We start from the raw sequence: 14870 nt of genomic DNA, 5'->3' as shown, positions 1-14870 counted from the left end.
AGTAAATGAAACTGGAAACTGGCTGCTGTTGCACTTTTCATTTACAAATGAGATAAGCATCATTATCCCTATTTTACAGATGGGATAACAAGCAGGCCAGTGGCTCAGCAGGAAATAGAACCTAAGTCCCTCGAGACACAGTCCAGTGCTTTATGCAGTAGGTCACTGCCGCCATTTAAATGTGTCAAATGAATACATTTATATAGATTATACAATTATTAATTTAACATTTTTTTCACATAATTAAACCCATTTTTTATCTGTAACCTTAATACAGAAAGGGTTTATAGTAGGGAGACAACAGTGTTGAGGTTAGAACACTGAAAGCAAATTCTGATCTCATCTAAAGTGGTGTACATTAACTTTAATGGAGTTATGTCCGATTTACACTGGTGCCTGTTAAATCTGACTGATAGCCCAGGGCTAGGAGACGGAGACCCTAACATTGCCACTGATTCAGTGTGTGACCTTGTACAAATCACTTATCCTATCTGAGCTTCATTTACCCCATGTGTCAAATTAGGATAATAATACTTTCCCAGTTATGCAATCTGCTTGCTAGGTATTGTTAATATTATTAAAACACTTATGACTGCACATTGTGCCTGATCCTAAGCCCATTAAAGTGCAAGGCAGTGTTTCCATTTACTTCAGTGGGCTTTTTGTTTGTTCTGTTTGTTATTGTTGTTTTCAGGTAAAGATAATGATGTTATGAAGAAAATCCACGAACCAAATCTCAAGAGCTCTAAGTCAGAAATAGCAATGCAAAACAAAGACCAGATCCTGTACTTCCTTTGATGAGTACAGCAAATGAAAAAATCAAGGACACAACAGATGTGAATACATTTTAACAGCGTTCTCAACAGCAAAAACAAACATTAGTATCACTCTTTGACCCTGAGATATTGTAATTTTGTTACAAACATATGTGCACACAGGAATTCTTTTCTGACATAAATGACGAAGAATAGTATGTTAATAGATTAAACTATTGAAGCCAATTAAAATTATATTATGATATGATGTAATAGAAAATATGATTTTAATAGGTTGAGGGTAATTTTCAATGCAATAAAATTTATTCTGTTTTTATAAATACCATTCAGAATGTCATTGTGTAGCTTTTTTGATAGACCTGCAGCATCACACATTATACAGTAACAGTGTAAATATTATAACAGGCTATATATAGCATTGCTGAGTTAAGCAACAATTCCCAAGAAATTGGTCATTCATTACTAGAAGTTAATATATATTTTGCTTAGCCTCAGGCACAGCTGAAGGCAGTCTGTGCACTAACAGGCTATTATTAATTGTCATTAACATTGAGAACAACTAATTTAAATGAGAATATTGGTACTCAAACAATTTGTTCAATGCTTCCTAAACAAGAGTGTGTTTAAGTAATAATTATGACAGAGTTGGGGTGTTTGATAGGAAAATAAGTTATGTAGTAAACTATCAGATAGAATTACTCAATATATATAATAAAGAATGTTGATTAGATTCATAAAGAAATTCAAGAGAAAGCATACATCTTCCACCAGCTACTTTGAGTAAGAAATTAGTAACTCTAAATAGTACAACCCAGGGATATTAAAATTGTTACATGCAAGACTTAATATTCCCTAAAGATGTTAAATATGGATATATCATGCTTAAAGTATCCAATTAAATTTGCAGGCTATGTTGTTCAGTTGGATTTAAGTACACTGTGTAAACATAGTAAGCATTTTTAAATAACCCGATATCTTATCTCTTTCCCCATATTAGATTATCTTCAGAATAGCAAGCAACAGATGCAGTAACCCAGAATCATGTCACTCAGGTAGCTAAGTTAAAAGAACTATAGCATTCACATTTAATATTGTCTGTCAAAAATACTGTAATCTAGAGACAAAAAAAATTAAGACTCTCTAGTGATTATATCTTTGTCCAGCTATGCTTGAAGAAGGACCGGAGACACTGGATGTGATTTGATTAGGCCCCAGCTTTATTCTTAACTGTCTGGGAGCACCCAGGAGACAAAAGTGAAGAGCACAAGTAATTCCATGACAATTTTCATACATATCCAGAGGCTTTCATGAGCTCTCCCCTTTACCCATCCGGGACTCCAGCCAACCCACTGATAATACCTGACTCCCCACTCAGATGATGGGTGGGGTGGCTATAAAGGATGGAGGGGTCCCCTCATGCCAGTCAAAGAAGTTCCAAACTCCCCATGTTTCCGCTCCTTTAACAAATGCCTCCTTTGAATTTTTTACCAATCCATTTTACTTGATCACTGTATCCCATCCCTACAGAGTACCTACACTGGACTCTAACTCCTGTTCCACATTTGCCCCAATTAAGCCTCCCCAAAAAACCTGCTGGGGGAAAAGGCAAAAAAACCAACCCCATTTTGCCATGGCCAATCTGGTGGTGAGGGAGAAATTCCACTCCAGCCCCCAAAGAAAGGAGCAAGTAGCGCAATGCCCACAGAGGATCCTGACAACCTGGTATTTCATCAGTTCCATGGATGGGAGTTGCTCCATCTGGCCCAGGTAAAAGATGGCTTTTCCTTTCCAGCAGGGACCTATATAGTGCCATCTCTCTTTCGGTCAGCTGAGAGAAGGGGAGGAATGGGTCAACATCCACATGCTAGCCTGCTTTGCAGCTGCCATATAAGTCACTCCATGCCTCTCTAACCCCTTAGAGAGGTACACAACTTCCTCTCATAATCTCAACAACGTCCCCCCCCGCACCTCACTCAATGTTCAGTGTGCTCATTATTTTTACATATGTAGGGCCAATTTTACTCTCAGTTCCACCCATTCAAACTGACTGAAGTCTCCAGGGTAACTAAGGTGTAACTAGGATACATTTTGACCCATATTCTTCATGTGGTTGGATGACTTCTTGCACAGAATAAAAGGTATTTATCCACAAGAATTAACTAACTATATAATACTTGCATGTGGGTGAGGGATACAAAAAAATGTGTTTGACCACCCCAAATGGACAAGAACTGCCAAAGCCATTTAGATCACTTTTTTAACTATACACATATAATTTAACAGATGCTCTTCTGAAGTCCTTATTCTTAATGTATTCAGTGCTCAGCCAGGGAAAAACTCTCACTGGCATTAATGAGAGCTTTGCTTGAATGAAAAGTCAGAAAGCACATCAAGATCTTGCCCACTGAAAACACTATCCAGTAGTGTGTCGCATGCAAGAGTGGATTTGCTTGAGATCAATGTAGAAGAAGCATTCTACCACAGACCACATCTTTGGATCCTTCTAATGCTGCCACTTAAAGTGGTTATCTATCTGTTGTTATAATACCACTCTTTTGGACACTAAGGGAAAAGGAAAATGAGCATTTTTCATAAAACTTATATTCATTACTTGTAGTAAGAAACTAAATTATGGAACTAATAGAAAAGACATTTCCCCTTAAGTTTATTCTAGTTGCAAGAAGCCATTTTCATAGACCACTTTGGACAAACCCTCTGAACCCTTCTGCAGGTCTCTTCTTCTCCAGGTCTCACTTTACAGGTCAGGTAAGATAGGCTTTGGGGAAGCAGAAACAATAGTTCACAACATAACTTTCCCCCTTTCAACCTGATAATGCAGTCATTCAATTTCACACAACATACGTTCATTGAGGTGGCCTACTAAGAAACGTGCCAATGGCGACAAAGTCTATTTTCACAGTAACTGAGAAAAGACGGGTCTCAGTGTATATCACATGACATTCAAGGATAAACTTAGCACATCCGGTTCATGAAGAGAGTCCTAAGTGTAAAGTGTGGGCAGTTCATTAAGATTTGTTCTTTATTACTACAGTCCTTCAAGACTTGAAAAGAACAGTGTTCAGAGAGCGCATTTTTTTAAAAACTGTATGCAAGCCAACCTAGCACAGTATATAGTGCACATGTGCGCACACATCTCTTGCTTCAAGTCCTCTGACCACGAATTTATTTATAAACTTAATCTGTGAATGAAAACTATTAATTAACCAGTAGAGGCTTAGATCCCTGTAGTCTCCAAGTTTATCCATATGCTTTTTACAAACCAACAAGTATTGTTGTGTCCTATCCGTAGGTGGAGAAGTACAATGAAGCCTAGGATATCAACTCCGACTCTGTCAATTCCCCAGAGCGAGAACTGGGAGTTCAGATAGATAATGCCTCATACCAGTATTCTCACTTCCAATGTCCTTCCCAAAAGCAGTGCAACACCTCAATTTTCCCTCAACCTCCTATTCCCAATCAGAGGAGAGGATTTGGGACCCATGGCTAAGAATGTAACCTAAAACAACAGGCACCTTGATTAAAAAGTAGTGACAAAAGATTTATGGAGGACTAGGAGTTATGGGCTTAATGCAGCAAACACTGAGTGAAGTGCTATGGCCTCGACTATGCAGGAGATAAGACTAAATATTCCTAATAGCCCCTTCTAGCTTTAAAGATCTATGAATCTACAAGAAGTTACTCCATCCTCAAAACCCTATAACTAGGCCTCCTTCCCCTAATATCATGCAGTCCCTGATTCAACCAATGCATAGAGAGTAAGGTAATACCAGCTTCTTCCCCCTCCACCCACAGCTACCCAGTCTGCTGTAGAAGGAAATTTGTTACTGACCCCAAATATGACATTTAGTGTAACTTTATGATCAGCTGACTATCACAATGACCCAGCCATAAAAAAGTGTTGCAAGTAGAATTTGACATCTTGGCCAAACAGCCAACCATATCTCAAGGTGTCAACTCCAAAAATCTTAAAATATTGGACTGGACAGATTCTCTTCTCTCCATGACACAAATAAGTGTGCTCCCTTTGTAATCAGCCTTCCCTTTAAACCTTCCAGTGCTGAGCAGGCAGACAATCCCAGGGCAGGCCATATTCAAACCTGCTAATTCTTACTTAAGAACCACGATGCCTAAAAAGGCAAAAGAATAGTATTGTGAGTGGAAGGAGGAGGTCCATATCCAACAGGCAGAATTCAGGTGACAGATGAAAGGCAACACTTGCTCTCTGTACAAGAAAGTGGCAGCACTCACACGACTTAGATGCTAGCAAAACAACAAAGAACATTGGCATAGAAGACTTAATCCTCAGATGGATAAAGCACATGAGGGAAGTTATGCTCCTGTAACTTTGAAGATATATGGGACATTTTTACTGATGTACAAGGAGAATTGTATGACAGTCACCCACACGACAAATTATAATTACATTATCAACTTCATATATGATCTGAACTCTAGTACCATCAAAACATATATTACATCTACAAAAAGGACATTAATCACAGGACCGTACTACATTCTACCATTGTATCTCTACTAAAACAGCACTACTCTGAACACTTACAATGGTATCAGTTATTTTCATTGCCCCCTTCTGATATTTTCTTAGCCAGTAAAATACATATATATGTGTGTCTCTGTGTGTGCACATCTATATATCTTTAAAATGTATTATTTCACAATTTCTATACTGTAGCCTCCATGTATAAATACAAAACTAGAACATGGGATAGGCATACTGATGCTTAGTGGAAAAATATATGGTAATATTTATTTACCTATTGCTCTGAAATACTCAGTGGGGCAATTATTAGAAAATATTTCTATTTGTTGCTTGATACATTGAGGTTAATAATGCTTTGATTTTCTGACTCTCACTAACTTTTAAAAAAAATTCTACCTTCTGGAAACATTCAATTACTACATAAGCATAAAGCCTGGAAGAGAATACAAACTCTTTCAACAACAGTGATCAAGCATCATACATTACAAGAATCACAGACATTAGTGATAAAAAAGATCTATCCAATCGTTTTGGCAGGAAAATCAGGGCTTTGCCCAAAAGTATGCTTTTTAGCAATTTGCCCAGTATGGCAGGAGTCTGAAGTAAAGGGTTTATCCCACCTCCATAGGAGACTACTAACTATACAGTGTACAAAAAAGGGTCTGATCTTGAAAACACTTAATATTGGGCACAGTACTTTTAACTGAGGGTAGTACCATTGGAGTCAACTGGAGCTAGTCAGTCTAAAGTACTAAGACCAGAAGGCAGTGTTTGCAGAATGAGCTCCTACCTGAAGTACATCCACTACAACTGCATTTACAAGATTAAGGGCCTGATCCAAAGATCGCTAAAGTTAACTTAAATGGGTTTTGGATCAGCCCCTATGTTCCTAATATATACAAAGGGAAAGCTAACATTGCTTCCACTGTTAAAAGGAAATACACAAATTAACCCAAAACATCCCACTTTCATATTTTCAATGTATTCTATGAACATACACATAATTTAAGACTTTCGATTTGTCTATAGAATGAGGATCTATAGAAAGAGAAGAAAAATAAACAAGAAGAGGAAAGGTTCAAGTAAGCTGCTCTTTATATTTTAGTATACTATATGATTGTTTTATTACCATTCTCTCCATCAGACTTCCTTTCATGGTCAGTGTCAGTGAGAGACAAAGCTGAATTTGCCCGGCTTGACAAACAGGAACTGTGTTCTGATTTCATCCCCGTCATCCACAACCTCAGAGCATGATCTGGTGGTGAAGCACCACCTTCAGTCTCCGTATCCACATCTGAACCCATCTCCAACGGGTAACCATGCTGAGATACACCATGCAAGTCTGTCTGGTAGGCAGAGCACACAATGTGTGGATTTTCACAGAATTCCATCTCTGCAAAACACAAACATTCAGAGAAAATTTTAGAAATTAGAAGCAATATTTTCTTTAACATACTCCATTTTGGGAAATCTGTTTTAGCATTATAAATACAACAGATACAGAAAAGTCTTTTGATTAAATTACTCTGGGCCTGATACTGCCTTTTGAAGTCCCTCAATGTAATGACATTTTTTCAATGTATGCTGTAAATTGTGTATTAATGTCTTTTAGTTTTATTCCTTCTATTCTGGTAGGGAATGTATATTAATAAGTCTTGACATATACATTTAACAATTAGTAAAATTTAGCGACATTAGTTTACCACAAAGCTGAATTATGGAATGTGGCTCTCCAGTGCCACTGAACTTCAGAAACTTTCTAGAATGCCAATGACTGTTGGGACAGCATAAGTGCACCCCTATGAGACTGAATCATCAGAGCCACAATTTTAAAGGACTATACAATCCCCAACCATTTTAGTCACTCCACACACAGCATAGTTGTATAACACTAGAACTTTGGGGAAAAGTAGAAGGTGGGCAGGAACCACAATGAATATGCAGAGGAGACACTCTCAAAGAGCCACAGATAAGTAACTTCTCTTCTTCTCTGCATATCCTCACTTATGAAAACAGACTCTCAGGAAGGTAGGTTGGGGAGTTTTCATTGAATAAGGATTGCAGAACTGTCCTCCCACATTGAATATCAGGCCCGTACTCTCAGTTGAGAAAGTTGTGCTGAGTACAGAGGTATAGAGATTTTTATGATGAAAACATTAGAGCAGCAGTTCTCAAACTGTGGGTTGGAACCAGTGTTCCCTCTAACTTGTCCCCCCCATGTGCAGAATGAATTTTGCTATGTGCACCAATATGGAGGTGACGTGTCACCTCCATACTGGTGCACATAACAAAATTCATGTGGTGGGGGTGGGCCTGAGGGGTTCGGAGTTTGAGAGGGGGCTCAGGGTTGGGACACAGGGTTGGGGTGTGGGCATGTGAGGATGCCAGCTGGGGGTGTGAGATCTAGGGTGAGGCTAGGAATGAAGGGCTTAGGGCTGGGGCAGAGGTTGGCTGCCCAGGTTTGGTTCAGGCCGAGGCCGGGCTGCCCGCATCCAGGGGTAGGCCACCACAGCTGGGGCCAGGCTGGGCCACCAGGATTCAGCCCTAGTGGCCCCAACCAGACGCTGGCACTGCACCACTTCGGGCCGCCACGGCTGGGATCGGGGCCGGGACGCCCGGGTCTGGGTCAGGACACGGCATAGCTGGGGCCAGGGGGCCACCCTGGATGTTGCAGATTGAGGGCCAAGTTAGATTAGAGTCGGGAGAGGGGCACCCTCCCCCAGCCACGGCAGATCCCTAGGCAGGTTCCCTTAGCACCTGTGGTACTAAACAGGCAGTTTACGGAAAACTTAGGTCAGAATCCCTAAGTGAGTCACAACCCCATTTTAATGGGTCGCCAGGGCCAGCATTAGACTTGCTGGACCCAGGGCTGAAGCTGAAGCCTGAGCTCCAACCCCACTCGGGGCAATGGGGCTCGGGCTGCAGCCCCCTCTCCTCCCACCTAGGGTGGTAGGCGCAGGCGCCAACACCCCCCATCCCCCCAGGATCATGTAGTAACTTTATTGTCAGAAGGGGGGGGTCACAGTGCAATGAAATTTGAGAACCCCTGTATTAGAGGCAGGCCATTCATGTGGAGGGAGGCTTAATGCTCACCGTAGTTTAAAGCCTCAGTGTTCAGCCTAATCCATTTGACAGGCACTGAGTTGAAATGGCACTCCCTCAAAGGCTACAAAAATCTTGGTGACTTCCCTGAAGGTCGTAGCCAAAATTTACAAACCTAGGCACCTAAAGTTAGGCTCCTGCACTGATAAGTGGCCTGATTTCAAAAGGTGCCAAACATCTGCACCTCTCACTGTGCCTGTCTTTCTAAGTCCAAGGCATAAAAGACAAATAATACTAAACACCAATCTGGGAATGGTCCTCCCTGATGCATGCACCTTTATAACTTCAGCTATGGAAGCTCAAATACTGTGAGCAGATGCTGTTTGGTCCCAAGATGCCCTATTTTTCTATGAGGTTCCTAAAGCTCATCTTGAATACTCAGAGTTCCACCTTCATGAAAAATCATTGCGTACATTTACAATATATTTTATATCACTCTGCTGGAGAATGGCTTCTTATATGGAGCACAGTTCAATTTTAGTCTTTAATTTGAATTGTGTGTACCATGCATCTGAGAAACAAACTCTGAGCTCTTTATAGTCAAATGAGGCAATATGGGCTATGTCTTGGTCCCTTTGAGGTTCAGGAGAGTTTTGCCATGAACTTCAGCAGGGCCAGATTTTGGACATCTGAGTCCAGTGTTGGATTAAGAAAGCCATATGTCATGCACTATGGTCCCAACCACTTTCTCTGTGCACAAGATGAACATTTCAGATATCTTTTCCTTGACAAATAATCATCTACAATTAACTTAATGCAAATTATCATTGCATTTACTTTCATCTACTTACAACACAGTAAGTTAATAAAGATACTTTATTGCCCAGTGTTGTACAAATATGGAGGACCAAGAGCTATATACCAGTTCTGAGGTCAAAATAAGGCTAATAATTAACCAACTAAAGTGTTACACAGCTATAATGAGGTATCTATGACATGAATGATTATTAATCATCATTAATGATCTGGAGAATGGTGTGGATTGTACCCTCAGCAAGTTTGCAGATGACACTAAACTGGGAGGAGTGGTAGACACACAGGACGGTAGGGATAGGGGGTTCAGAGTGACCTAGACAAATTAGAGGATTGGGCCAAAAGAAATCTGATGAGGTTCAACAAGGACAAGGGCAGAGTCCTGCACTTAGGACAGAAGAATCCCATGCACTGCTACAGACTAGGGACTGAGTGGCTAGGCAGCAGTTCTGCACAAAGAACCTAGGGGTTACAGTGGACAAAAAGCTGGATATGAGTCAACAGTGTGCCTGTGTTGCCAAGAAGGCTAACGGCATTTGGGGCTGTATAAGTAGGAGCATTGCCAGCAGATCGAGGGACGTGATCATTTCCCTCTATTTGGCATTGATGAGGTCTCATCTGGAGTACAGTGTCCAGTTTTGGGCCCCACACTACAAGAAGGATGTGGAAAAATTGGAAAGAGTCCAGCGGAGGGCAACAAAAATGATAAGGGGGCTGAAGCACATGATTTACGAGGAGAGGCTAAGGGAATTGGGATTATTTAATCTGCAGAAGAGAAGAATGAGGGGGAATTTGATAGTTGCTTTCAACTACCTGAAAAGGGGTTCCAAAGAGGATGGATCTAGACTGTTCTGAGTGGTACCAGATGACAGAACAAAGAGTAATGGTCTCAAGTTGCAGTGGGGGAGGTTTAGGTTGGATATTAGGAAAAACTTTTTCACTAGGAGGGTGGTGAAGCACTGGAATGGGTTACCTAGGGAGGTGGTGGAATCTCCTTCCTTAGAGATTTTTATGGTCAGGCTTGACAAAGTCCTGGCTGGGATGATTTAGTTGGGGATTAGGTCCTGCTTTGGCAAGGGGGTTGGACTAGATAACCTCCCGAGGTCCCTTCCAACCCTGATATTCTATGAAAACCATCAGCGGAAACTATCTTTGTCAAATTTGTGGAGAAACCCATGGATAGTTTCTACTGAATCAATGTATTACAATAGTTAGTAGAGTTTCATCAGGTAGTATCAGAAAAGTGGAAGAAATGAATATCCTCTATTTATATAAAATCCATAATCAAAGGAAAGGAAGAGATTTGTTTATTAAAGATGCAAAAAACTCAGGGCTTGTCTACACTTACTGGGGGATTGACAAGCAGCGATTGATGCATCAGTGGTCTATTTAGCAGGTCTAGTGAAGATCCACTAAATCGACCACGGATCGCTCTCCTGTTGACTCCTGTACTCTATTTGAATGAAAAGTAGTCGACAGGTAGTGTGGACCCCACAGTAAGTAGATCTAAGTACGCTGACTTCAGCTACGTTATTCACATCAGATCCGTCTCCCCCCGTAGTGTAGACAAGGCCTCAGAAGCAGTCAAATTAGCCTCATACATTTGGTCGGTTGTAATATCTATCAAGACTGGATGTTATAACTGCCATGACAAGATACTTTTAAAAAATATATCATTTATTCCATGAAGTACAATTTTGATTTACAGATGTAAAATATTTTTCTTTACTTATTCCTCGATGTAATAATGTCTTTCCAGGACAATTAACAACAGGGCTAGATTCCAATTTCAATTATTCCATAAGTACAATCCACTGATTTTTGGATTTCATCAGTGTAACTGAGATCAGAATCTTGCCTATATTTTAATTAGATTATAGAATACCGCCACTTTGCAAGGGCTGATCCTGAATCTCTATGCACACAGAATCTCCACTGAAGTCAATGTTAGCTTTGCCTGTATCAGAACTGCAGGCATGTGATGAAGCTTTTTGGTTGTTTTTCTTATTTGTTTGTTTTAAATTTGGTAAAATTGCAGCATTTTTCGTTCTCTATTTTTGGCAGAGGGTGAATAGACAAGTTCCTGTCTTGAATCCTGTATTTCTGCAAGGTGCTCTACCAAGCTACTCTCCCCTCTATCAACTATCAGGTAGCTCAGTCAAGCAGCTGAAACATTTTTCACACTCTGCTTCTCTTTCAAAGCAGCCCTGACTTTCTCTCATCGGTCAAAAAAGCATCCTTAGTAAGTGCTAACACTTCAGTAACCCTGCAGGCTGTGCTAGCTGGCTCCATGGCGCCAGTGGAGCTTAGGCTACAGGCAGCTTATTCTGTTGTGTCCTACTCCAGGCGGTTTGTCTGCCACTGGCAGCCTGCAGCCCAGGTTCCATCAGTTTGCACTGGCAGAAACCAAGGGCTGAATTCAGCCCAGTAAGTCTCACTAATGCTAATTAGATTACACATGTTTACAAAGGGCAGAGTTTACTCCTCAGTCTATATATTAATTCAGAAAGTAGCGGCTAATGAATTCAGTACTTTAGATAATTTTTGTTTAGATGTATCAAAACAAATTTACTTTTGTGTACAACAATTGATCTTCAAAGGAACTGTAACACTTTCCTTGCAATACACAGAATATTTCCTTAAATATACAAGCTTTTGTAGGGGTTTAACTCCCATAGGACGCATTTTCTGCAAAGCACTTATAGTGCCATAAGTGGTTGTTATTTTAGCTTTGCACATCTAATCTTGTTATCTAAAATACTTCAATATTTCTTAAGGGAGATAAAGTTCAAGAGGATTTATGATAGGTCTCTTCTTACCAAAAAGCTATAGTCTCAGGAGAAATTAGAGGACATTAATACAAAATCCAAGTTTTACACAAATTGTGGGGGGGGGGGGAAGAAGGTTGAGATACAAGCATATATAAAATAAATATGAAAAATCATCATGGAACTGCTGTGGTATCGCTAGCTCCAACTTCGATGCTAAGAAATAATATGACCTTTGAACCCTGGTATATATATAAAAATAAGTATGGAAATATTAATGGAAATTTAGAAATAGATAATGTTACTGGGAAATCAAGAAAATTCCTCATAATTCAAATTTACTAATGGATAAGATGGCAAATTCCAATTTCTCTTTCAAAAAAAAATGACTGTTTGGTGAAGGAAAAATGTACAGATGGGCAGAACAGAATATTTTACTCTCTACTGGATAATGATGCTTTGGCAATTCTTTGTGAAATTCTCCCTTTGGTATTGTAATCTGGTAACACAACTGGCAGCAAGAGAACCCGCCTCCTACCCTCTGTCCCACATCCAGACAGCTCTTAAAACATTATAGCTCCTTGTCTGTTGGAGGAAGCAAAGCTTTATAGCTTCTTACCTATTGGAGGAAGCACTCCTAGTCCACACAGTATTTTTGAAGTCTTGACTACACTGGAATTTTAGCCATCAGTGTAACTACAGTTCAGTTTGGATTGGCAAAAACTGGTGTAAATTGTGTCCACACAAGGTATGTGCTCCAGTGCAGCTATTTCAGTGGCTAAAATTCCAGTGTAGATAATGCCTGACAGATGGTCAAAAGGCGTATCTAATTTCAGGGCTTTTTCAACTGGAGATTTATTGTCCCCTAAATGTTTAGGAATAACTTTCCATGAGTTTCAATTAGTGAAGTTTTCTGTTCACTTTTTCATCATGAGCAAATTTTCTGTTCACTTTTTCATCATGAGTGGCATACCCCTGCAGAAAAAATTGGAGAATCTATTCCTTTACTCACAAATCATCCCAGATCTGTGCACATCTTAGGGGATCCATTTCTGGCAGGGGAACATCTGCACAGATGCCATTTACATAAATTCTGCCACCCTGCCTCACAGGCTATGGCTAACTTCTGGACAACTTGGCATCCCCAGGATTCCTGGCTTCCTAGGGATCTCACTGGGCTGTGCCCCCTAATTTCTCTTAAAAGGAAGTTCCAAAGTGTTGCTTTCCCTTACGGATATGGGAGAGGAGAAAATCTGTAGGCACCTGGATGACTCCCAAGTCCTAGCCTACACCTTCCAACTCTGTAAAGCCAATGGGGCTAAAGATGGGAAGAATCGGAACATCATAGAAGTGGCTACTGAACAACAAAAATACAAGACAGACTCTACTGATATGCAACAAAAATGACTGTGGAGTCCTTAGCTAGTTTTTCTTGCTATTTTTGTTCACTAACAAAGTTTATATTTTAATTCGGGCAGTCAAGTGATTAAAAAACATAATCATGATTAATCATGCTGTTAAAAAATAATAGAATACTATTTATTTACATTTTTGGATGTTTTCTAAATTTTCAAATATATTAATTTCAACTGCAACACAGAATTCAAAATGTACAGTGCTCACTTGATATTTATTTTTGATTACAAATATTTACACCGTAAAAACCAAAAGAAACAGTATTTTCCAGTTCACCTAATACAAGTGCTGTAGTGCAATCTCTTTGTCATGAAAATTGAACTTACAAATGTAGAATTACACCTCTACCTCAATATAACACTGTCCTTGGGAGCCAAAAAATCTGACCACATTATAGGTGAAACTGCGTTATATAGAACTTGCTTTGATACACCGGAATGCACAGCCCCAACCCTCCGGAGCACTGCTTTACCGTGTTATATCCGAATTCATATTATATTGGGTCATGTTATATCGAGGTAGAGGTGTATGTAGAATTATGAATTACAAGCCCACTTCCTACTTCTTGTTCAGCTAATCTTTCAGACAAACAAGTTTGTTTACATTTATGGACAATAATGCTGCCTGCTTCTTATATACAATATCACCTGAAAGTGAGAACAGGCGTTCACATGGCATTCTTGTAGCTGGTGCTGCAAGATATTTATGTGCCAGATGTGCTAAAGATTCATATGTTCCTTCATGCTTCAACCACCATTCCAGGAGACATGCATCCATGCTGATGATGGATTCTGCTCGATAACAATCCAAAGCAGTGTGGACTGAGGTATGTTCATTTTCATCATCTGAGTCAGATGCCATCAGCAGAAGGCTGTTTTTTTTTTCTGGTGGTTCAGGTTCTGTAGTTTCCGAGTCGGACAGTTGCTCTTTTAAAACTTCTGAAAGCATGCTTCACACCTTGTCCCTCTCAGATTTTGGAAGACTTCAAATTCTTAAAACTTGGGTTGAGTTCTGTAGCTATCTTTAAAAATCTCACATTGGTCCCTTCTTTACGTTTTGTCAAATCTGCTGTGAAAGTGTTCTTGAAATGAACATGTGCTAGGTGATCATCTGAGAATGCTATAACATGAAATATATGGCAGAATGTTTGTAAAACGGAGCAGGAGACATACAATTCTTCCTCAAGTAATTCATTCACAAATTTCATTAACACATGATTTTTTTAATGAGCATCATCAGCATGGAAGCATGCCCTCTGGAATGGTAGCTGAAGTATGAAGGGGCATACAAACGTTTAGCATATCTGGCATATAAATACCTCACAATGTCTGTCACAAAAGTGCCATGTGAACCCCTGTTATCAATTTCATAAATAAGAAATGGGCAGCCATATTTATGCTTACAGAGAGTCAACAGCAAAACAAAGTATAATTGATCATTGTTTATTGCCATGATCAGCTATTTTAGAACCATACTTAAAACATCTTTTGTCTCATGAGCAAACTCAGAAATACAGGGTTGGTGGATTCTACC

The 14870-nt window shown here is 39.8% G+C and overlaps 1 protein-coding gene across 10 annotated transcripts in view; it reads right to left on the bottom strand.

Annotated features, from left to right (window-relative positions):
- The window catches only part of TENM1 (teneurin transmembrane protein 1), a 1405227-nt gene that overhangs the window by 332805 nt on the left and 1057552 nt on the right, over nt 1-14870 (bottom strand). For all 10 annotated transcript variants that reach the window (XM_030575184.1, XM_030575189.1, XM_030575193.1 and 7 more), the window contains one exon: nt 6428-6691. In XM_030575184.1, coding sequence (XP_030431044.1) covers nt 6428-6691 — 264 coding nt within the window. The remainder of the gene's footprint in view (nt 1-6427; nt 6692-14870) is intronic.

The sequence above is a fragment of the Gopherus evgoodei genome, chromosome 9 (assembly GCF_007399415.2).
Source record: "Gopherus evgoodei ecotype Sinaloan lineage chromosome 9, rGopEvg1_v1.p, whole genome shotgun sequence".
Taxonomy (NCBI): domain Eukaryota; kingdom Metazoa; phylum Chordata; order Testudines; family Testudinidae; genus Gopherus; species Gopherus evgoodei.
The sequence above is the reverse complement of the archived record's forward strand: the minus strand, read 5'-3'. Positions and strand labels throughout refer to the sequence as shown.